This window comes from Ostrea edulis, chromosome 5 (genome assembly GCF_947568905.1).
Source record: "Ostrea edulis chromosome 5, xbOstEdul1.1, whole genome shotgun sequence".
In the NCBI taxonomy this organism is placed as follows: domain Eukaryota; kingdom Metazoa; phylum Mollusca; class Bivalvia; order Ostreida; family Ostreidae; genus Ostrea; species Ostrea edulis.
The window spans coordinates 38,143,640-38,168,359 of NC_079168.1; the positions used below are offsets into that span (position 1 = coordinate 38,143,640).

The following is a 24,720-nucleotide window of genomic DNA, read 5'->3' on the forward strand; positions in this document are numbered from 1 at the left end:
CTTAGTGGCCATGCTTTTGGGATTGGTCATCCAGCCTTGATAATTCAGTAGCATACGGAATAACTGGATTCTCATCAGAAAGAAAATTTTCACAAATCCAAACCCCACGATAAACCCCAGCATTGCCGTGTTCATCTGGTAGGGCAGTCCCGACAAGCTCATCCATTTCTCTCCAAAATCAACGTAGGTCTTCAGTGGCTCAGAAAACACGACGAATAAGATCGCCGACAAAAATCCAACGGCCGAAGCTTCGCTAAACTTTCGGTAAGATATCAAGCGACTTGTGTCGCCCAAAAACGGGGCTATGGCGGGTAGACTGGGCATACTTTTGCGGGAACAAGCAGAGAGTCAAAGGCAGCCCTAACCTAGTCGCTCATAATATTTACGTTCACCTCGGGGATTTTCATTTTGGAGTTGATAAAATTAGAAGTATTCCGAATGTAGAGAATGACGTATGGTTTGCTGTGACAACGCCCACAAATGTGTTGTAGTCACGTGTAAATTATTGCGAAGTACGGGTAGATCGTAGATCTATCATCTAATCACTTTTGCGATAACGTGGGGGTCATATTGGAAATCATATTGTTCATTGTGTATACTATATTAAATTTATAGAAAAGTTCAATTAACAATAACATAATATCCAATTTTGAAGCAAGCCGAGTCTTGCGGTCTCCATAAACTATATATAGCTCTCAAAAAGCCTACAATTTGAAAAGAAACCTTTTTCGTGAATATTTTAATTTCTATCCGAATACATGTATTTCTAAATTATTAGTCGCTTTGTTATTTTTTCACAGGTGTTGCAAGAACGTGTCGTTTTCCATGAAGGAATCTCTTGGAAACAACACAACGTGAAACATATATTTATAACTGATAAATTCACTGATTACATTTTTTCACACCGTATATAGCGGCAAGACTTGCTGAAATCACTCTTTACATGGTTTCCCTCATTCATGCACCACACCCGGGAAGCGCATAAACTTCCCGTACACGAATGTCACTTCCGTGTCTTCAGCCTTTGAAGTGTTCTTGCTGGGGCCTGGGGTCTCTGTCAAAATGACAAGATATATCATTCAATTTTGTTGTAATTGGACCAATCAGAACGTATTTTTAGGGTTACATATACACTTGATAATGCAACGGTTACATTAAAAAAAAAAAAGCAGTAGTGTAAAAAGACGTACACAAAGAGGCCCATGGGTCGCACTGCTCACCTGAGTCGCATTGGCCCCACTGTTCTTTTAAAACATATTTTACCTTTGTATTCCCACAGAAAATTTTGACCCTATATTATGACCCCACCCTGGCCCAACAGGATCACGATTTAACCGAATATTAATCAACACAACACCGGGATGCATTTCCAACAATATAATTAAATTGTTTTAATTTGTTCTGAAAGAGCTTTTTAAAAGACTGTTTTTAACCTTTGATTCCATATTCTAAACATAGCCCCAGGGACCATGATTTGATGAAATATGAATCGTGGTCCTAATTTACCTCCCGGGACCATAATTTTAAAGATTTTTCCTTTATATTTGTATGTAAAACTTTGATCACCCCTTGTGGCCCCATCCTACCCCCGGGGGCCATGATGTGAACAAACTTAAATCTGCACAATATCAGGAAGGTTTCATGTAAATATCAGCTTTTCTGGCTCAGTGGTTCTTGAGAAAAAGATTTTTAAAGATTTTTCCTATATATTTGTATGTAAAACTTTGATCCCCTATTGTGGCCCCATCCAACCCCCGGGGGCCATGATTTGAACAATTTAGAATTTGCACTACGTGATAAAGTTTATCTATAAATTTCATCTTTTCTGGCCCAGTGGTTCTTGAGAAGAAGATTTCTTAATGACCCTACTATATTTTTATATTTTCTTGATTATCTCCCCTTGGAAGGTGGCCTGGCCCTTTATTTTAACAATTTAGAATTCCCTTTACCTAAGGATTCTTTGTGCCAACTTTGGTTGAAATTGGCCCAGTGGTTTTTGAGAAGAAGTCAAAAATGTTAAAAGTTTACAGACGGACGGACGGACAGACGCCGGACTACGGGTGATCAGAAAAGCTCACTTGAGCTTTCAGCTCAGGTGAGCTAAAAATGACTACTTAAGCGACATATTACAATATTGTCACATCTTCAAATAATACTATTGATTAAATTAATATTTTTGTATAATTAAGAGACCTTATGCTTGACCTTTGTATTGAGGAGAGGGTCTACATAGGCTATGCCTGTTGCCTGATCCTTTTGAGTTTATCAACAAAATATGTTTAGATTAAATTATTATTAGATTTTTATAAACTACAAAACTGATATACATGTCAGAAATATTCTAAGACCCATAACTCTGTAATGAAAAAACACCATTAAATCTGAACAACTAAAGGGTCTTCCTCTTCCTGATCCGAACATTTCTTTTTGAATTCTATGGAAATCTTTGCAAGTAATCTGATGTTATTGTGTGCCATAGAAATTGTTATCATTTTATTGATATTTAAAAAAAAAAACCACACCTTTTTATATCAAACTTTTGAAATATATTTCCAAGGAAATTCAACTTCACAATGTGCTATGAAATGTGTTGCTGGACGGACTGGCAGCCAGGCAGAGATATTACTATAGACTATAGGGCACCCGCAATAATATCATATCTATGTATTGCTATACAATTTTTTTTAATCCTATCCTACCTTTCAGGACCATGATTTAAATTAACTGGAATCTGCATAACTCAAAGAACGCATGCCTTTTCACAGACAAACGGTTCACGAAAATTTTTTAAAGATTGTTAACTAACATATACTCCCCTGTAAATCTTTGATCCCCCTATAATGGTCGTACCCTACCCCGGGGTCCACAGATTGCAAAAAAAAACAAAAAAACAACAACCAAAAACAACAACAAAAAACAACAACAACCAAACTTTGAATATGCACTTCCTCTTGACGATGCTTACAAATTAGCATTACTATAATAATGACCATGTTGCTCTAATTTACAAAAACAACAACAACAAACCAAACAAACAAAAAACCCCAAAAAGCAAAAATCAAACCTAAAGTTTCCCCCCTCCGATATATTATCATATAAAACTTTGATCCCCTATTGTATCCCCACAACACCAACGGTGCATGGCCACGAATCTATACCACTTAAAATATTTGCATGTTGATATGACTAACCATGGCCCTGACCAGCACTATTCTTTCGTATACATCCCAATGCTGAGGTGAGATTAAAACAAATCGAACCTGTTGTTGCAGAAATCGAAGTTCTTTTTTCAAAATTGCCTCTGTTGTCTTCAAAAAGTTTTCTTCATTTTGTAACTACGCAAAACGAAATAAAATATATTTGTAGAACATCATTAGCATAGCAGACGCCCACAATCTTCAATATCTAAATAAAGCATACCCTAACAGCCAATTTCAGAGAGAGAGAGAGAGAGAGAGAGAGAGAGAGAGAGAGAGAGAGAGAGAGAGAGAGAGATTGTTTATTAAATTGAAATTTGAATTTCAGATAATACCGTATTTAATCTGCCACCCTGGCATGCAGAATTTTTATGGAATTTATCTAGCGTTGAATATATCCATATATAGGCATAGATAAAAAAAAAAGTGCACAGTATAAACTTCATCATCTTAATTACATACACATGTGTCCTAATCTAGCCATTGCATGAATTTGAATGTTTTTGTTATACTCCCCTCTCCCTCTTCCCTTCCTCCTACCTAACTCACATGTATACATAGGGGATGCTTACTCCTCCTAGACACCTGATCCCACCTCTGGTGTGTACAGGGGTCCGTGTTTGCCCAACTATCTATTTTGTATTGCTTGTAGGAGTTATGAGATTGATCACTGTTCGTTATCTTCACCTTGCATAGGTCAAATCGGGTGTTACAAAGATGTATCAATGTTCTAATTCAGGTCTTGTTGAATAGAAATACTTGTCAAGAGAGAATATGCCACTACTAGGGTCTACATCTTTCTCCTGTCCCCCACTGACCTTTTTTATCTCCCGTGCTATTTCCCGCCGCCGACTCACGACTTTCTCCGTGTGTTCCATTAGTCTGAGCAGACTGACAGGGCTTCCCTCTGAAAGATGAGTTATGTTCAAGACACGATGTAGATACAATATCGATTATATCGACAAACCAAACATGATATCGTACCGATATCGATATGTACCACTCTAGTAATCACATACATTTACTGACGATATCGTGTCGACATCGAATCATGATCGGTTTTGTAATGGCTGTATGAGGACTAATATAAGATTAATTTTTCTTTCCGTCGATATGGTATCAAGATCGTTTTTGCAATGGTTGTACCAAGACTAACCTAGGATTGATTTCTTTTCCTGTCGATATCGAGTCATGATCGTTTAAACGTCGTGTTAAAACTGAAATAGAAATTATTTCTCTTTTTGTCGATATCGACGATATCGTGTCTATATCGAACCATGATCGTTTTTCTAATGGTTTTATGAGAGCTAAAATAGGTTTTAATTTTTCCTCCTGTCGATATCTAGTCACGATCGTTTTGCTTAACGTAGTGGTACAACTGAAGTAGAAATTATTTCTATATCTGTCGATATCGTGTCGATATCGAATCATGATAGTTTTTGTAATGATTGCATGAAGACTGAAATAGAATTGAATTCTCTTGGTGTCGATATCGAATCACTATCGTTTTGCCTAACGTAGTTTTAGAACTGAAATGGAATTGAATTATCTTCCTGTCGATATCGACGATATCGTGTCGATATCGAATCACGATCGTTTTATTTAACAACGTGTTAGAACTGAAAAAGAATTGAATTCTCTTCATGTCGATATCGAATCATGATCGTTTTTGTAATGGTTGCATTAGGACTAAAATAGGATTGATTTCTTTTTCTGTCGATATTGACGATATATAATGATATTACTACAGTAACTTGATCCGAAAAGTCGGATCACGTCGAGTTGAAAGGCGAATCCTCAGATCACACAAGACACAAGCCGTCGAGTTTGATGATTCACGCCTTACAACGAGATGTGATCCAATTCCACGAATCAATTTACTGTAGTAATTTAATGATAGATTTATCATGCACCCCCTGATGTATTTTTAAATCCACATTTATAAGATACTAAATGTAATCCAAATAACACATGTACATGTATCAACAACAGACATACAGTGAAATTATATTTTGTGTACGCAGTATTGTTTGTGAAGCGGCGATATCGGCATCGTAGGCAGACATTATGCTGTTATACTAAGCTTATTAATCCAAACGCATTTAAAATAGAAATTGTCGATATCGATATGATATCGTTGTGAGAATAAAAACGATCATGATTCGATATCGACACGATATCGTCGATATCGACATCGTAGGCAGACTTTATTCTGTGTATACTAAGACTATTTATTCAAACACATTCAGAATATAAATTGTCGATATCGATACGATATTGTTATGAGAATATCGATATCGACGATATCGACACCATAGGCAGACACTACGCTGTGTATACTAAGACTATCAAGGTAGCTCATTACACTAAATTTTTATTTAATGGTTCGTTAAAACACCTCTTATGAAGTAATATTTCACCATCGAAAAAAGTGATACAAGCCCTTAAATACTTTATATAATTTTTTTCTTATTTATCCAGGAATGATAAAAAAGGTACTTAGTTTGCAAATAAAATACTCTACAGTCAAAATTTCGCTGTGATTTGCTGCATGATATGAATATCTAAGAAAACGTGTCTAAACGACCCAGATAGACTTTCTGATATTTTAAATAAGAAAATATTTATGAAAATAGAAAACGTTATTTGCTAATATTTTTTAAATCTACGAATAAATTTGTCTAAAAACATGTCAATTTGAAAAAAGATACATCAGAGAAATATATTTCAAATTTCACCACAAAAGAAAAACAAAACACCCTAGCCCCGGACCCCCGGACCCAGGGGCCGTGAATTTAGCATTTTCTGTAAAGGTTTCGCTTGTATGTATTCTCTATGTATTCATATTTTTAATGTCAAGGAGTCAAGAGGAAGATTTCTAAAGAAATAATGCATTTTCATGAGAACCACAAAGCCCACCCGAACCTTTGACCCAAGGTTCATTGCACATCTTTGGCAGAGACATCCTTGCTCACCATCAATATTTACACATTGTGTAAATTAGGTGTCCCTGATTGAATGATTGATAGTGTGTTTTACGTCCCGTAAAGAATATTTCACTCATACTGAGAATTCACCAGCTGTAGGTGAAGTAACACATATTTTGATCTATGCTTTGCACGCTCAGGGCCGTAGTAGTGAGGGTTCTTTGTAAAAGTAAGATCATATGAAGAGAAATCTTCGTCACAAAGAATGGGCGGAGCGGAACGTAGCGAAGCGAAGCCTATTCTTTGTGACGAAGATTTCTCTTCATATGATCTTACTGTCTTAGAACAGAACCCAACTTATGAAATCAATGTTTCAAAATTAAACCCCACCCATTAAGTGTGTAACAATAGTGTCATGCCCGAGTTGACGGTTTTGATTAGGGAGCCACTGTACAAATCGAGCACAATTCCCGTGAAAATCAAACACGCATACTTTAAAATGGACATTCAATGATCAATCAAGTCGGGTTTTGTTGGATGTAAAGGAAATTGATTTTGCCATACTAGGAGAGTGGGATGGAGAATATTTTAAAGCCACCAATTGATGACCATTCCTACTCAAAGTTTGTATCATAATGTGGCAAATAATGGTCGTTTTTCTGCACCCTTGAGTTCGGAGGAAATCGGTGAGAAAAAATTAAACACGGTGTTTCTGAAAACAAGACAAAGTGAAATATGTCTATCAAGTTGTGGAAGGATTTGGCGGAGAACAGAAACTTGCAAATTTTAACCCATTTGGAGAGATTTCATCGTCCATACAGAGATATCTGCGTGAGGAGTACAAAATGTTCGTCAGTTCCGAAAAGTGTTTTTAAAAAAACTTATTCACAAAGGCGATTAAAAAAAAATAAATAAAAATTACAGTCGGAATTTGAATTTTAAAAATGTGAATTACAAATACGATGGCATTAACTGGAATTTTTGTTTTTATACGGTGTATCAATGCTTGTTTTGGTTTATTCTGCAAAATCAAAACAGTAACGCCCATTTTACAGTTTCTTGCAAAATGAACCAATCAAACACTCTTCCGTAGCTGAAAAATAGAGCGATTCTTCACCACGAAGAATCAATTCTTTGCGAGATTTCGGGGTGTTTGATTGGCTGAAAAAGTGGGTTATGTTCTAAAAAGATGTACCAAAGCCTGACGGGACACGGGAACTCCATTTTTAAGTTCAAATCCGAAAGACCTGTGATTCTCACTTCTATATGTCGAGCGTTTGGCGAAGTAGCAATCAATACTTGTTTACGTCTTTGGTTTCACGCGGTCATGGCACGAGTGGGGCTCAAAGTTACGAAGTGAACGCTCTACAACTGAGCTACCGCGACCGGTCCTTGAGTAAAGAAGATTTTAGTTTCCATTATCCCAAAGATGCCCCACACTTTTGACAAATAATGGCCATGTACTTCCAGGGAAGAATTTGATTACTTTCAAACGTTAACACGACGGACGACCGACAACCATCAATAAGCAATAGGGCATCTGAGTGACTAGGGTGATCTAAAATGTTATTGAGAAGAATTACATTTCAAATTATACTCTCTCTCTCTCTCTCTCTCTCTCTCTCTCTCTCTCTCTCTCTCTCTCTCGGGTGATCTCCGACTGAGGAAAAGATTTCCGTACGGAATGCTTAACCACTCATTCATAATTTCATCATTTACTTGATATAAGCTATTACAGAAGATAATGTAAAAGTGAACAGTGTGGAATATTTTGACGACACGACACATTTCTCAAAATGAAATTACAATTTGTACATGGTAATTCTAACTCTTTTGTGATATATTTCCTGTGGAATTTTACCACATTAAAAAAAATCAAACGTTACTTCTACAAGGTCACATTTATAAAGGATTTGGTAGATAAATAGTTCAATACACAGGTTAGTTTTGTTTCTTACTTGAGGGCGAGTTATGGTTTGCCTTTGTGACAACTGAAGAGCTGTTTCGTCGAAGAATGGACCCCAAGATCGGTTTGGGTTTTATGACCTTTTTTGGTCCCATTGGCCTCTGTAGTCCTCGGGCTTTTGTGATGGGGCCAGAAACCTTGGCTTTGGGGATAGGCTTTCTAGTTACAGGCTTCGAGAGACTTGGTTTGCACTGTAACTTTTCTACAAAGATAAAAACTGTGCCTGCTCATCGAAACCGTATATAAAATGCAAACGTTTTTGAATTTACAAGATTGCAGATATTCACGACTAGTAGACTAATCAAAGCTGGATACTGAATGCTATATACCGGCTTCCTGGAGCTTCGTTGCCTTCAGTATATAATCCCAGGTGATTGGACTGGTCACTGATGACGTCATCGGTATTGGCGTCGTCTGGGTGAAAATTTCCTACACGAAAAGAAGTCGCAATGAAAGAAAGCAGAAGTGAGCAAGCTCACATACCCCACGCTCCAACATTGCTTGACAATGCCTCACATAATGAATGGTAATGCTATGCATTACTGCAAGAACAGGACAGACGGGCTCGAAATTCTAAGTTCAATAGCGGCATAAATCCTAGAAAAAGTATTGAATCAGAATATTCTGGGAATATGCCCATCTACACAGTATGTCCTTATTAACTATAAAGTTTCACGAAATTATGTTGGGCGGTCTCAGACGAGTTTCGCTGACAAAAAAGGGACTGACAGACGGGTCAGAAACATTATACCCTATGCAACTTCGTTTGCGTGAGAGTATAAATAATGGTATTTGATATTTTACTGAATGAAATCCAGTACCAGTGGCGGATTTAAGGGGGTACAGCCGCTCCCCTTAAAATGTTCTAATTTAAGGTAAATTATGGTCTCTTGTTTAGAAAAATGTAAACGATGAAAGAAGCAATAATTCATTCCACTCTCGGAGAAATAAGTGACAAAATCTTTTGATTTCTTGAATTACCTTTATTAGGAAAAATTACATTTTTTCCAAAAATCCTAAAAATTTGCGTCATTTTATTAATTTCCCCTTATGAAAAATGACAGAAAATAGTAAAAATGACTACATAGGAGACATATTTCAAGCCTTATAAAATCTGTAAAATCCAGGACCCATCGCCTCATAAAGTTGCGTCCCCACTCCCTAACTGCGATTCCTGTATCCGCCCCTGAGTACAAACATCTCCAATGTTTGCATAGGTATCAAATCTGAAAATTCACAGCTTGAATGGACGAATCAACAAATTAGACTGGACTGATGTACACGGTTACGCCTTATTCTCACATTTTAAATGACGTGAACATGACACCACTAGATGTTTAAATTCTTGTTTAGTAGTAGTAGCAAGGTAGGGTTATAACATCACTTGGTACATATTTCGCTTACAAACTGACTGTTCATATATTGTGTCTACTAGAGTTACTACACCTCGATACGCTGTCTGCTTATGTCGTATACAACAGTGCAGTTCAAGCTGATTAAAATTAGATCCTTTGATCCGATCATCTACTAAGCGATAACTAGTAGATGAGCGGATCAAAGGATCTAATTTTAATTAGATTGCAGTGCAGTTATACCTTGAAACGCTCGCTGGTAATTTCGTATATAACCCTGTTACACACCTTTATATGACGTGTATAAAATGTTACACGCCTTAATATGACATCTGTAACATGTTATATACCTTTATATGACGTGTATAACATGTTACACACCTTTATATGACATATATAACCCTGTTACACACCTTTATATGACGTGTATAACATGTTGCACACCTTTATGTGACACCTTATATACAACCTATCATTGGGTCAAATGCTGTCTGACGTGTTTCATACCGATTGTTAGGCCGTTCTTGGCACACTGATTTTGACTACGGATGACTCCGTTCACTTGATCAGGATATAGGGCTCACGGCGGGAGTGACCGATCGACAGGGGTGGTTACTTCTCCTAGGCACCTGATCCCACTTCTGGTGTGTCCAGGGGTCTGTGTTTGCCCAACTCTCTAATTTGTATTGCTTATAGGGAGTTATGAGATTAATCATTGTTCATTATCTTCACCTTTCATAAAACAGTTACATACATTTATACGCCGTATATAACAGTTACATATCTTTATATGTTGTATATAACACAGTTACACACCTTTATATGTCGTATATGATACAGTTACATATCTTTATATGACGTATATAACAGTTACACACCTTGACATAACGTATACAAGAGTTACACACCTTAACATGACGTATATAACACATTTACTATACCTTTATATTCCGTATAAACACTTAGATACCTCTATAAGTCGTATATAACAGTTACATACCTTTATACGCTGACTGGACTGTAACGCGTCCATTAGACCACAGCTTTGACTGTACTGTGCTATGGTCTCCGCGTCGTTGTTGATTCGCGTCAGAAGTCTTCTGTAATGTGAAAAGTAATGTCGTTGGGTGGGTCCAATCTGATCAAAATTAAAAGTCTTTCATCTGCTCACTCGTTCCGCTACACTTGAACGAATCAAAGGAAGATTGTTATAGATTCAGGGGTGGGTTTTTTTCAGGGGAAGGAGGTGAATGATATAATACAAGACAATGTAAATGTTAATTATATCCAAGATTTTTACATAAAAACTTTATAAGGGATTTCCGGTCGGCCCCTTAAATTCTTTTATTGGATCCAGTCATGGTTCTGAACTTGAAATTCATGGGTTTCCCATATTGTTTCATTATGCACATTACCATCGATGACATTGTAAAGTTACACCATGGTAATTCTTTTAAATTGATATTCATCACAGCGAACAACTTTCAGGATAACTCCTCAATGTTTCTGATAAACCTCCAGGTTCCTTAGCACGAATTTCTTTGAGGAAGAAATATGATTTCCACCAATTTCACATGTATTGGTTTCAAGGCACAGTATTCATCTACGCTGTAATGGGCACACGTTTTTCATCAAACTTAAAGGGGGCATTAGCTGTGAAAATGATGGCAACCATTTTTTCTAAAAATCTCTTAATGGCATAGGAATATACATTATTGACTAATAAAACATTTATTTGTACAAAATAAAATAAATATTGTTGGAGTCTTTTCAAATAGTTATTGCAAAAATATTGTTGAACATGAAATACTTCAAAAGCTTAATATGCTGAATATGAAAAATAAATGATATGTCACAGAATATTGATTCAAATTCATTGAATTCCTTATCAAGTCCATTATGAAAGGCGAAGATAACGAACAGTGATCAATTTCATAACTCCTAAAATCAATATAAAATGGAGAGTTGGGCAAACACGGACCCCTGGATATACCAGAGGTGGGATCAGGTGCCTAGGAGTAGTAAGCATCCTCTGTCGACCGGTCGATAGTTTTCTTTTATTTTTACAAACATTTTGCATATTTTTGTAAAGAAATAGTTTTATGAAACTAATATGAATACTTTTTATATCGCTATAATCAGTTTTTGTGAATTTTGATGATGCTGTTGAAGGAAAATTGCAATTATCTGACATTGATATGTCATTCTGTTTATGGAAGATGTCTCGAATCTTAAAAAAGTGTGATGACCCATATATATATATATATATATATATATATATATATATATATATATATATATATATATATATATATTACAATTGATTAGTTTTAACTCTAATAAATACACGTTCTATACTTTTATCAGATTATCTATCACGGTTATTGCAAAGAACAAAGGAATGCCGCGGTCATTATTCTACAATATACCTTCATACGTATTAACTGATTATAAGAAAATTGATACACATCTCGCTTGCACTTCTGAGCTTTGCTATTGCAACAATAAAGTCGATGACTGATAATTCAATTTTATAATTATAAAAATCAATCAATATATGTTGTAAAACAAATTCATAAATGACTTAAGAACATTTGTAATTGAGGATTAACCAATCGTCTACATCCCGAGAGCGATACACATGTAAAGATGGAGATGCACCGACAAATTTTTCTTGAACTGTATTCAAAGCAATTGATATAATCCGCTAACGTCAAACTAAATACTTGAAATACATTTTTCAAAATAGATTTAGAATACCCCTACCATCTCACATTTTTCGTCAGCAAAAAACAATGTAGGCCGTTTCGGAAACTGCCATGATGTCACAGTGACCTATATTATGTAATTCGTAGCTATATAGGAATACGATTGGCTGTATATTTCGAATAGAAATAAAGTTCTTGTTTTCGTTTATGTTGCAGGATAACCTCCTTGGTCTCGAAATCTTTTAGATATAAAAGCCTCGGCTAAGGTATCATGCTTCTTTTATATTCCAAAACATTTCTCGACCTCGGAGGTTATCCTGCAACATACACGAAAACGCAATCATTATTTCTTGAATAATGCGAGGATGGAGTTACCAATATTTTTGGATCTTGCATTAGAAATTTTGTGACAAAAAAAAAAATAAAAATAAATCAACAACCAAAAAAAAAAAAAAAAAAAAAAAAATCCCAAATGATACCTGATTTCAGGGGGAATAAATCCTGGATCCGCCCTAATGTCTTTGGCGATTTTCAGTTCTTGACATCTTTCATCTGGAGTTTTCTCCGATATATGTAAATCTGATATTGATATGTCTACAAAATGCAGTTATATGATTATTCATCGTTTAAAAAATTTCGAGCAAGCATCGATAAATTTAATTTTTCTAAAAGTATTTTGTTGTTTTTATTTTTTCTCTCACCAAACTGATAATGCCACTTTTAGAAATTAATGCAAACAAATATAAAGTTTTTTGTGCGCAACAGCTTTCTAAACCCTTTCGCAATTTTTTTCATTTAGCAATATCAGAATTACAGGACGATTTCACATTCAACGTGGACTATGTAATGCGTCAAAATTTGCAGTGTGCCAGAATTCGTGTATTTAAATAAAACCAACCGTCGTTTATCCAATGGTTACCCGTGCTACTTTAATACTATAAACAGATTTGATTTCACTCCTTGGGAGTGTCATTTCTTTTTAGATTTAGGTTTCCATTTCTTTGCTGCATACGAAAGCCTATTGATGTCATGTTCGTAGGAGGGAAAAACTTTTCGAGTTACAACGTTTGCACAAAAATATAGGTAAGACAATTTTCACTACATTGTCTATATATATATATATATATATATATATATATATATATATATATAAAGCACAAAAACCCCTTTCAGTGCTTTTATATATATATATATATATATATATATATATATATATATATATATAACTCTACAGCGAAATAATAATGAATGCCCACTGATTGTTGTATGTCATACAAGACTACCAGGCTGATTATCTATACTGATTTCACAAAGGAAGGTAAGTAGTGTTTTACCAGCCAGAGGCAGTCTCTTGTTGAACTCGTCCGTGATTTCACAGAAAATTTCGAGTAGATCCTTCAGACTGCGTGGGTCTCCCTCTGCGATTGCCTCCCCGGTGATATGATCCAGGGGAAGTCCGAATACATCGTCCTCCAGTGTGTTTATGAGAAACTGACACATGCTGGTCACCTGTCGTCTGTTTCGACATGCACGCCATCCTAGGTTTTGTCATGGAGAAGGGAATGTCATGGTTATATTCTATATGCTGAGAACTTTCAAAATCTTATATATTACATTCACTGTGTGTACATGTACATGTATTCTGCTTTATTTCCTTTGAAATCCATTACTTGTCATTTGCAGCCGTATGAAGGCACATTCTGTTTCTGTTTAGGTAGATTCTGTTTTTAGTGCCACCTATTTCGCGGCATTGATGGTATTAGGAAAACATGTTTTCTAGTGTACTTTATTTTTACATCTCATGTACGATTAATTATTTTATGAGTTTAGAGTTTGTCATTCTTGGACTATTTCTCTTTACCATCGTCCAAATATGGAAATCATTACCAAAAAATGAAAAGAAAAAAATAAAGGTCGGGAGGTTTTCAGCTGTTACGTTAAAATAACTTACAGGTAGTGATATCTACTTTTATGTACTTATAAATAGAAAAATACAGAAAAATATAATTAATAATATGAAATTGTCTTTCTTTGATTCATTAAATGGGGAGGGGGATGCAAAAATATAAACAAAACAACAACAACAACAACAAAAAAACACCAAACAAACAAAAAACAAAAACAAAACAAAAAAAACAAAAACAACCCCCCCCCCAAACAAACCCCGCAGGCTATGCATTTTTCTGCAAAATTTACGACCTTCATATCTCGTTTAACAAATCAATTTGAAACGCGATACGTGACATATCGATTTCTTAATGATATAATTGGAAAGCTCATCCAATTCTAAAAGAACTTTAAACAGGATTTGGAAGTAAAGAACTTGCAATGCCAGCTAGTCTAACGTGTATTTCATACCCAAGATATTTTCATGAAACTGTTTCTATACAAAACTACTCAAAATTTCTGTAAAAAATTAAGAAAATCTATCGCATAATGAATTTGATAAAGGAATCAACAAGAAATATTGGTGCAAGCACCAAATATTGGCCGGAAAAAATTGTGAAGTGTAAGAACTAAATATTTCAGAAAAGGTGTTCCAAAGAATTCCTTTGTTTGAAATCGAGAGAAAATTACAACACGAAGGCTGGTAAAATTTAGAGAAATTTTGATTAACTCCGGATATGAAAGAACTTAACTGCAGAACTGTAGCTCTCTGAGTAAATATTGGGACAGATCAGAGAGCTACAGATCCACCCCTTATAAAAGCCTTCGATTTATGGCGCACAAAAAGTTGCGCACGGATGAGACCTGATATTCTTGTGTTGCTGTCTCATAAATTTAATATAAAAAATTCCTAATATATTTTCCTACCATATTTGTGTCCAAACATACCTTTAGATATTCATTAAGGGGGTATGCTACACCAGAGAAATTTAATATAGATCACTGGATGAAAACGCTAGTTTCCGCAAAACTGAAACCATATGGAAACCTTGCGGAAACATGACGTTGAGGTTTCCCATATGGTTTCCGCAGTGCGTAAACGATTATATAGTTTCCGCAAGTTTCACTCAAGTTTCAGTCTGCGGAAACCTGAAGTTGAGGTTTCCCGTATGGTTTACGCCGTGCGTAAACGATTATATAGATTCCGTCAAGTTTCAGTCTGCGGAAACTGTAGGCTATGATTCCTAATGGTTTCCGCAATGCTAAAACTTAACAAAAATTCGGAGGTTTTTAAAGTAATAATATGCAATAAATAACTCGAATGCGAATTTAAAAAGCACACAAAAAACTTAAAAATGTAAGTGAGAGAAGAGAGAAGAATAGTAAGCACTTTATATACATCATATTGTTATAAGAATTTTTTCAGTTAAACAAAACAGATATGAAATGAGATACAGAAAACAAAGTATATTCCGTGTGTTGTTACGTTTGACAAGCTAGCATGCCTGTGTACTTAAGTTAATCCCCCCGTGTATTTCTTGTTAGTTCCATGTTAATTGCAAGGATTTTCCTCCGTCATGGGAACAATAGAGATAAATACACAAGGTTAACTGGAAGAATAATGTCCAGCTTTGTCACCGCATAGAAACAAAGATAAAAGTTCATTGTAATTAAAAATAAGTGCATATGCATGTGGGGTTGGGGTTGAATTGAACATAAACCTTCAACTGGGACATTTATATACAGTCATGTATTTACGCAGATTTTACGTTGCATGTGCATTACTAAGAATGTAGATTTTTTTTAATTTTCATAATTTCAAAACTATGAATACTATAAATTAAGATTTCAAACACTAATACTATAGTCAGGTGGTAAAATTAGACACATATGTCTGCGTGTGTAAAAATTCAGTATTTTCGCCAATAATTAAAAAAATTGATCTCCAACCCCCACTTTTTAAAGTTGTATTTCAAATTGTAAGACCAGACCTTAAAAATTATGTAAAATTTTAGAAATTGACATTACTCTTAATATGTCCTTTTAAACCATCAATTTTGATATCATGAAGTTTTTCGTATATCAAGTGCAGAAAGGTCATTATTTATTTCCATTACTAGTATTACTTTATTTCTTTAATCTATAGTGTTAGAAGACATGATTATGTATCTATTTCATGTAATGATTGATTTGTGTTGCTTATGTTGTGTTGACACCGACAGAAATATCAAGTTTAATTGAATAAATTTTAAGTGCAAAAATGTCATGCTTAGAACACTATAGCTCAATAACAAACGTTGCGACCTCAGTTTTTCTGTTTAATTTCCTAATTCTCCCTCAATGTAGAAATCAAAAATACACTTCCCCCAAAAATGACATTACTCCAAATTTCAGGTGCGAACCTCTTTAACGCAACTTATCTTATATAAGATTTTAACTTAATTCGCAATACCAGTCAACAGCAGACTATATAGATTTTACGCTTGCAGGTGCGTAGCTACGTTTACGTCAAAACGCCCGGGCGTACACATAAAAAAAAAACCTATTAAATGCTACAAACATAGGTGAAAAATGAGTGTCTGCAGTATCTGCGGTACATTAGTCTCCCCCGGACCCCCTACCAGGGCCCTGCCCTGGACCCGCTGGGGCCCCCAGACCCCTCGCCGTACAATAGGCGTACACATTAATTAACTCAGGCTACGCCACTGGCTTGTCTGATCAATCAATTGTCCGATCAATCCATGTACTTCGCCTGGACTAAATATAATTTCTTTTCCGTGACGTTGCACGTGAAAATTTCTGATCTTGACAGTTTCCATAATATCACGAGGTAAAAATTCTTATGTTTGAATTACCCCGGTACGTACAGCTTGATGGCGTGGCGTCTATAGCACAAACTATTGATTTTCTGTCTTCTATTTATAGAATGCCTCGCATGCGAAATGTATAGTGGAAAGGTCATGACATTCAAAAATTAATAGTCGAAAGTTTTACATATTATACCATGAATTATTTTTTTCGTGGTCATAAAAATATAACATATAAACCCTTGTCTAAAAACAAATAAATAGATATATAAAAGACGTCATTCTTTATTAGAAGACGTCCGCGGTAGCAGACACTTGTCCCGCAGAAACGCATGCGACTTCTCCAAAGTTATATCATAGAATGGGCCGGCCCATAAAACATAGTATTGATTATTTATATATAAATTAGACATTTGTAATATTTTCTGTTTAACAAGATTTTTACAATGACCATTGGAAGAGACTCCAACAAAGTTTATAGTAATAGATCATGCATAAATCTAAATAAATCATTGATTTCGCAAAATCTTATGATGTCACAGGAGGGTGGAACTACTTCGATGCTGTTGATTGATTTTATATTGTTTAACGTCTCTCTCAAGAATTTTTCACTCATGTTAAGACATTACCATTACCGGTGAAGGGCTGTAAAATTTCAATCTCTCACCAGAGGGCGTATTACGCTGCGCTACAACACCTCTGTCAACGTCTGAATGTCAAGATTCTTGGCAAAACTTATTTCTACCTATTGCATAATAAAGTATGATTTTACAAGTTTTAGTGTTAAGCTTAAAATCTTATAGTAAGTTCACAAAAACAACGAATTCCATGATTATTCTAGTATTATTGGATGAATGAATATTTATATAAAACCTTTTAATTCGTTCAGGCGTCTCATATTTACCAGCTTCTGCGTTTATAAAATTCAGACAAGTGTTTGATTTGCTTAGATATGATCATTACAGTTTGATATGCTAACTTAGTTTTAGTACGTTTTGATATGGATTTTTAGACGTTGACAGGGGTATTAGTGGAGCGTAGCGGGAACGATAACTCTGGGTAGAGATTGGTAAAATTAAGCCTATGCTTGGCGCTTAGAGCAGGGAGGAATCTTTATCGTGCCACATCTGCTGTGGCATGGGGCCTCGGTTTTTGCGGTCTCGTCAGAAGGACCGCCCCATTTGGTCGCCTCTTACGACATACAAAGGTTACTGAGGACGCATTGTAACCCGGATCTCCACGGGATATGATAGTGTTTGTTATTACTTTGTTTGATACATATTAATAGGACGGGGAACCAGACTTAAATAATTTCTTTATGCTGTTTGTTATTACTTCGTCACATACATGTTAATAGGAGGGGAACCAGACTTTCTTCATCGTTCGTTAGGTACACGTCAATAGGTCACCTCACCTGGAATGGTTTCTCCTGATACAATCTCAAACAGCCGGAAGAAATGTGATGGTCTGATGTCTGCTATGGACTCCAATGGTTCTAGGGGTTTTATGGGCTCAAAAGCCCTCCTCGCTAAATCAAGGATCTCTTTAGAAAAATAGATGTAGAATTAACAAAAGAGTTGCCAAAAGACAATGATTAAAGCTCGCTGGGATAGGTTAAATCTGTGGAAGATTGTATTGATTGATTGTATATTATTTAACGTCCCTCTCGAGAATTTTTCACTCATATGGGCACGTCACCATTGCCAGTGAAGTGCTGCAAAATTTTGGCCTATGCTCGGCGCTTACGGCCATTGAGCAGTGATGGTTCTTTAGCGTGCCACACTTTCTGTGACACGGGACATTCGTTTTTAAGGTCATCTCCGAGGACCCGTGACAATCACACCTGATGCCGAGTGTTTGGCGATGGAACTATTCACTACCCGTTATAACGACTTGGGCCTGTCGCGACCGGGATTTGAACCCCGGCCTACCGTATGCGGGGCGAACGCTCTAACCTCTCGGCCACCGCGGAGGTCACACCTGCTGTGACACAGTCTCAATTGGACGCAGTGAAAGCAACTGACCCTTATTTACTAAATACGGCTATGACTCAATGTCGATTTAATGCAAATTTTATGCATCACTGGGTGCATGCATATGATGTATATGCTTTGATTTTTGTATCCTAGAAACGCTAGCAATATTTTTGCGTAATTCTTGAGAAGAGACAGCATGAACAGGAATGTGTAAGGTTTCGAAGATCTTCCAGCTAGCATCCATAATTTAACCGGTACAGCTTATATTTTATATCTTGGAAAAAGATATCAAAAGTTAAAGTGCATCTGTAGCGGACAGTCTGATATAGCAACAGGTGCTCAAACGGACACGTGACTGCAGTGAATGGCATGCAGATTGCCTCCTTCTGAAATGCCTTAAACACAGACAACCTCATTATACATTACAAATCTACCAGCTGTGACGTTTCGACTTGTTTTCCCAACTGTAGCTTAAAGAAATGCACAACTTAGAACACATTACTAGTACACGTTTTAACATGCAGAAAATACATACACTGTGAAATGGTCCTGTTGTATAACGTGATTCAAAAAATTTAGGTCATGCAGATGCTGCATTTTGATAATCATAGATCGTGTGCTTCCAAAGATGAATTAGCTACGAAAGTTTAAACATCAAAGTAGATAGAGTTACTGAGAAATGACCCTACTGAAAAAAAGACTTGAACCTACTCACTAACCACAAAAACTTTAACCTGCTCATAACCACAAACTCTTAAACCTTCTCACTAACCACAAAAACTTGAACCGCCAGATAGATCATGAAGCCAAAGACGAGCTCTTCAGGTGTGTACTCTGTCCCGGTGAAAAGTGAGTTAATTCATCACCTGAATCATACCTGACTATTAATTATTTATTCAAGTATTTGTAGAATAACTATTTCACCATACAGGAATAAACCACCAAATTACTACTTCCAATCGAACACACTCGTAGTCCTATGACTCATATATAATACATTTTTGCAAGTTATAAATAGGATGTTACCTTTTTCAAGCTCCCTCGCTTCTTCTCGCTGTACTAGACCGGTCGCCATTTCAGTTGGAGGTCAGTGAAATGTTTACGAACATCGATACAGTTGGATGAATTCTTTTTTTATAAGGTACGACTCTCCATTTTTGCCATTGATCTATTTTTTTCTCTACGCCCTGTTTGTCGAGTATCAGGCACATATCACGAGAGATTCTATGCCATTATAGGCTAATTGCAGACAATATTGTAACGAGCTGGGTACTGTATAGCACATCGGCTGTCCAAATGTAAAAAATAAAGTTATGCTATCTTTAGTTCTACTGCTCCAAATAATTTGTTCAAGTCCTCCTGTGTATGGAAATAACATGTGTTTATGAAATATAAACCTAAAATCCGAATTCGAAGTGATAATCCGGATTCTCGAAGAATTTATGGTTTTCACCACATTCAAATAAAGTTTTCTATAAGGCCACATCCATGTACTAGTATGTACGACGGTGTATTCGTGCCAATTTACTTAGCAGAAAAAATAAAAATAGATCGTTTCTACGATTTATTAAATCGTAGAAACGATTTAAAAAGTCGTTCCTACGATTTATTAAATCGTAGAAACGATTTAAAAAGTCGTGTCTACGATTTAGAAAATCGTTTCTACGATTTAGGAAATCGTAGAAACGATTTAAAAAGTCGTTTCTACGATTTTTAGGTCTCGGGTGACATTGCAATTGCTTGTCGTCTGTCATCGTGCGTTAACAATTGAACATTTTTAACTTCTTGATAAGTATGATCATTCCAATTCCTTTCAAGTTTGGTATGAAGCATCTTTGGGACAAAGGGGACATAAATGGTAAATTTCAGGACTCCTACACCCCTTGAGCCTGGAGGACAGAGCAAAAACTGCCACAAAATTGAATAATTTTCAACAATCTTCTACTCTACCACCACATATATGTAAGAAAAACTAAATGCATAGTGATGTAGAGCAGGAAGGCCTACCAAAATTGCAATTTTCATGATCCCCTGGGTAGGAGTTTCGAGCCCAGGAAGAGGCCAAACTTGGTACATAGCGTTTATGTGTAAAACACTTATATAACATCTTCTTTAGTGCTGTTGATACTAAATTAAAACTAAATGGATATCTAAAAGGAGTAGGTAGTCCTTTACAGAAATTGTAAATTTCATTATTCCAGGGGGTAAGGGTTTGGTTTCAGGATGGTGACAAAATTATTATAATGATTATTGTCTTAAAGATTTGAAGGACTTCTTTAAGTTTGGTGATACAGTATAAAATCTAAATGCATGTTTAAGAATAGCAGAGAAGGATGTAAAAAATAAGGTTAATTTTGCAACCCCAGAGTTTTGACTGTAGTTTGGGTCCAAATTAGTCATATCGTTTAGTGTTGATATATATTACCGGTATATTATGTAAAGCCTTTCATCTGTCTATGCACTTTTGATGGCATTGAAGATTTTAAAAGAACACATGTTGTTTGATAATATACTGTTGCTGAATATTAGAATTGAGCTTATAGATATTCAGAACAGGAAATCATTTCTAGATTTTATAGCCCTTGAGACTATAGTGATATTTTTAACTAGTACTCAGTTGACCGATAAGGTATATGGGCCTCTTGTATTATCGTATAAACAATTTAAATCGATTTGACCTTGATGATAATGGAAAAGCGAGAGGAACTACATGACTTTGTAGTTAAACGATATTTTGAGAAGAGACTGCTATTCCGAAATAGCTGTTGCTTTAGCTCACAAGTACCGCATTGTTATTAATGAAAAAAAAACAACTATTTAAAGGATTTCTGCAACTTTGGGCCTTTTCCAACGGAAATACAAATCTAATTAATATTTTTGCGATGTTGCCTTTTTCATTGAGGAAACTTTAGAGTATTGTGACCAACTTCATAGGTACAGATGGATTTACTGAAAAGCTGGTAACAGGGTTTCCCAAGAGGATATCAGACGGCTTTTTTCCATACACAGGGGTGGATCCAGGAATTGCGGTTAGGAAGCGCAACTTTATGAGGCTGGGGGCCGCCTTGAGGTCCCCAGTGGGTCCAGGGTGGGGGCCCAGGGAAACCCTCCGGAAGCTCATACATTTTATAGGGCTTGACATATGTCTCCTGTGTAGTCATTTTTACTATTTTCTATCATTTTTAATAAGGTGAAATTAATAAAATGACGCAAATTTTAAGGGGTTTTGGAAAAAATGTAAGTTCTCCCAATAAAATTAATTCAATTAAAAAGATTTTGTCATTTATATTTTCGAGAGTGGATGATATTAGTTTTTCTATCGTTTACATTTTTCTAAAGAGACCACGATTTACCTTAAGGGTGACGTACCTAATTCGTTTCTACAATAGAGATTTTATTCGAATTTTGATATAAGGTAAACCATGCATTAATGAGTTAAAATCAATGGAAAAAAACCAAATGAAAATCGTATTTGATTTTCATCGGAGGGGGAGGGGTTTCAAAAGTTGGCTATGAAGTAGTCGTAATTGCGAAGGAAATATAGGGAAATTTTCAATGTACAATATAAAAGTTAAATTTAAAAAATTCTACAATAGAGTTTTAATCCAAATTAAAGAATGATTTTAAAAAGACAAAAACTTACTAATTGTAAGAAAAAAAGTATGGGTCATCGGCAATTCTTTTTCAGGGGAGCATTTCAAAGGACGATTTTGGGGCAGTTTTCAAGGAAAATGACATTAAATTAGAAATGGATAGGTTTTCTACTTTTAGTTTCATACTTTTCCTTTATACTAAATAATCATATGGATTAGGAAAAAGTTCACCAATCATATGTAGACAGTGAGTCATTGCATGATATTCCAGGGGTGGTGTCAAAATATGTAATGTATGAACTGTCACAAATTCAATAAATCCGATATAGAGCTCAGTATGCAGCTTAAGACAATGGATTTGTATATAGTGTATATGTAATGCGCACATTTTGTTTTCATTTTCTTTATCTTTAACGTTTCTATATAAATTTATAAAGTTCAAATGTTTGAATAAAAGCATACATATTTTATATTGATAAGAGATCAAGTGCATGACTTATCGGACAGTTTCAAGATAGGATCTAACATGTACTTCAAGTGTCATCATCATTTATAAGATTTTTCTGATGAACACTCTCAGAAACAAAATGGACTTTTATTCCCTGAAACATTTTTATAAGTTAAGCTTCAGAGTAGCATAAATTTATTTTAATAAAGTAATTCTTACATTTCTGCATATACATGTACTTTTATTATATACCCATCAATGTATCGTTCTTTGATACTATGGATTTCACAGCGTGTGATCCGGTTTTCCGGATCACCACACTGTGGTTTTCTGATTCCGTATCAGTATCCTCTGAAACTGATGCCGTCACAATGACGTCACAATGCATCAACGCAACGTTTCTTGTGGAAAACGTTGACCGCGTCACAAACAAAACTGCGTACACAATTTAAAACATAATTTCACTGTATGTCTGTATTTTTGATAATTTGGATTGCATTTAGTATTCTATAAATGTGGATTTAAAATGCAAAAGGGGGTATATAATAAATTTATTATTACTACAGTAACTTGATCCGAAGAGTTGGATCACGTCTCGTTGACAGGCGCGGATCATCAGATCAAACTCGACGCTTCGCGTCTCGTGTGATCTGATGATCCGCGCCTGTCAACTCGACGTGATCCGACTCTTCGGACCAAGTTACTGTAGTAATAATATATATGTATTGAATGTAAATGCATATACATGTTTATGTAATACGTGATACATGTTGATTGGCAATTGCAATCTCAGACATGAGTAACTAAAGCATTATTCTACCTGAATGTATTTTTCTCTATATCAAAAGATGCGATAAGCCGACTATTTTCACCAAAATATATGTATCTCTGCCGTGTGATCGATTCTATGCTTTGATCTGCGCTAGGGTGATAGTCTTCAAACTATTCACCGGCAGCATCGATTTTCCGCGCAATTCGGCATTGTGACGTCAAATACAAAGCCCAGCGGCGTATTCAACGTCACAACTATAGCAGCTATTCCCAACATTATGACGGAACGATTCTGCTTTGGTATAATATTAAAATATCTATCCAATGGGTAGGGGCGATAGCGTGTTTATTGTCAGCCGAGAGAGAAACTCCCCCCCCCCCCCCCCCCCCCCGGCCCTGCCTCTGTTCTTCGGTTGTTGTTGATTTATACGGTTTTAGTCATTTTTTCTGTGTCGTTTTAGTGAATGGTCGAAAGATTTCAAAATATAATTCTACCCTCTTTTCCGCAGTTGGTTGTAAATAGAAATTATCGTCGGTTTTTGATTAATACGCTTCTGGTGCATGCCGTAAATCGTTAATTGTTTATGGAGTAATACAGTAATTACTATTGATAAGAATATTCATGATATAGGCCTAAACTATATTCAGATGTAAAATTTTAATAACAAAAGAGTCTATACTACTTAGTTTTTCTTTTTTACTTCGTTGTGCATACCTATGACAGTTTGATTCATGGCATATGCGCGTGAGGTTGTAAAAAGACGGACAATTACGGAATCCCAGAAATTGCACATAAAACACGGCAGAGTCACGGACAGATAGATGATTCACAGCTACAAAAGTTGGGGAAATGCTATAAATCGACTTTGTTGAAGAATTCATATGAAATATGGATTAAAATAAGATGTATTACTTGTATGATGAAAGAAATATACAGTCTCAAGTTCAGTTTGTAAATTTCGCATGTTCATTTAAGAAATGAACATCGCGCTAGCGATTCACAGAGAATTTGCCTCAAATCCAAATCCCGTTCATATTGACCATGAACAGCTCAAAAGTGATGTTCATTTCTTATATTTATATTCATT

General features: G+C 35.7%; 3 protein-coding genes across 4 annotated transcripts in view; 1 reads left to right on the forward strand and 2 right to left on the reverse strand.

Annotated features, from left to right (window-relative positions):
- LOC125649343 (carnitine O-palmitoyltransferase 1, liver isoform-like) overlaps positions 1 to 1,037 on the reverse strand; it is a 36,767-nt gene extending 35,730 nt beyond the window's left edge. Inside the window, exon 1 of one of the 2 annotated variants that reach the window (XM_048876800.2) lies at positions 1 to 1,037. In XM_048876800.2, coding sequence (XP_048732757.2) covers positions 1 to 324 — 324 coding nt within the window. In that variant the 5' untranslated portion in view covers positions 325 to 1,037. The other variant, XM_056165956.1, reaches the window with a different exon arrangement.
- On the reverse strand, positions 851 to 19,916 carry LOC125649344 (uncharacterized). The gene is made up of 10 exons (XM_048876802.2): positions 19,847 to 19,916; positions 18,259 to 18,387; positions 13,485 to 13,688; positions 12,630 to 12,744; positions 10,443 to 10,542; positions 8,420 to 8,519; positions 8,083 to 8,292; positions 4,016 to 4,104; positions 3,261 to 3,335; positions 851 to 1,054 (listed from the first exon to the last, which is right to left on the reverse strand). The coding sequence occupies exons 1-10, from the start codon at positions 19,893 to 19,895 to the stop codon at positions 1,004 to 1,006; spliced, it is 1,122 nt and encodes a 373-aa protein (XP_048732759.1). The 5' UTR covers positions 19,896 to 19,916; the 3' UTR covers positions 851 to 1,003.
- The window catches only part of LOC130054887 (uncharacterized), a 16,987-nt gene continuing 5,430 nt past the window's right edge, over positions 13,164 to 24,720 (forward strand). The window contains exon 1 of the mRNA XM_056165957.1: positions 13,164 to 13,233. The gene's annotated coding sequence lies outside the window, so the exon portion shown is untranslated. The remainder of the gene's footprint in view (positions 13,234 to 24,720) is intronic.

Coding starts and splice junctions, on each gene's coding strand:
- LOC125649344 (XM_048876802.2), bottom strand. CDS start 19,895: ATGGCGACCGGTCTAGTACAGCGAGAAGAAGCGAGGGAGCTTGAAAAA. Junction 12,745..13,484: donor CAAGAGACTGCCTCTGGCTG/GTAAAACACTAC, acceptor TGCATTTTGTAG/ACATATCAATATCAGATTTA. Junction 3,336..4,015: donor TAGCACGGGAGATAAAAAAG/GTCAGTGGGGGA, acceptor CGTTTTGCGTAG/TTACAAAATGAAGAAAACTT.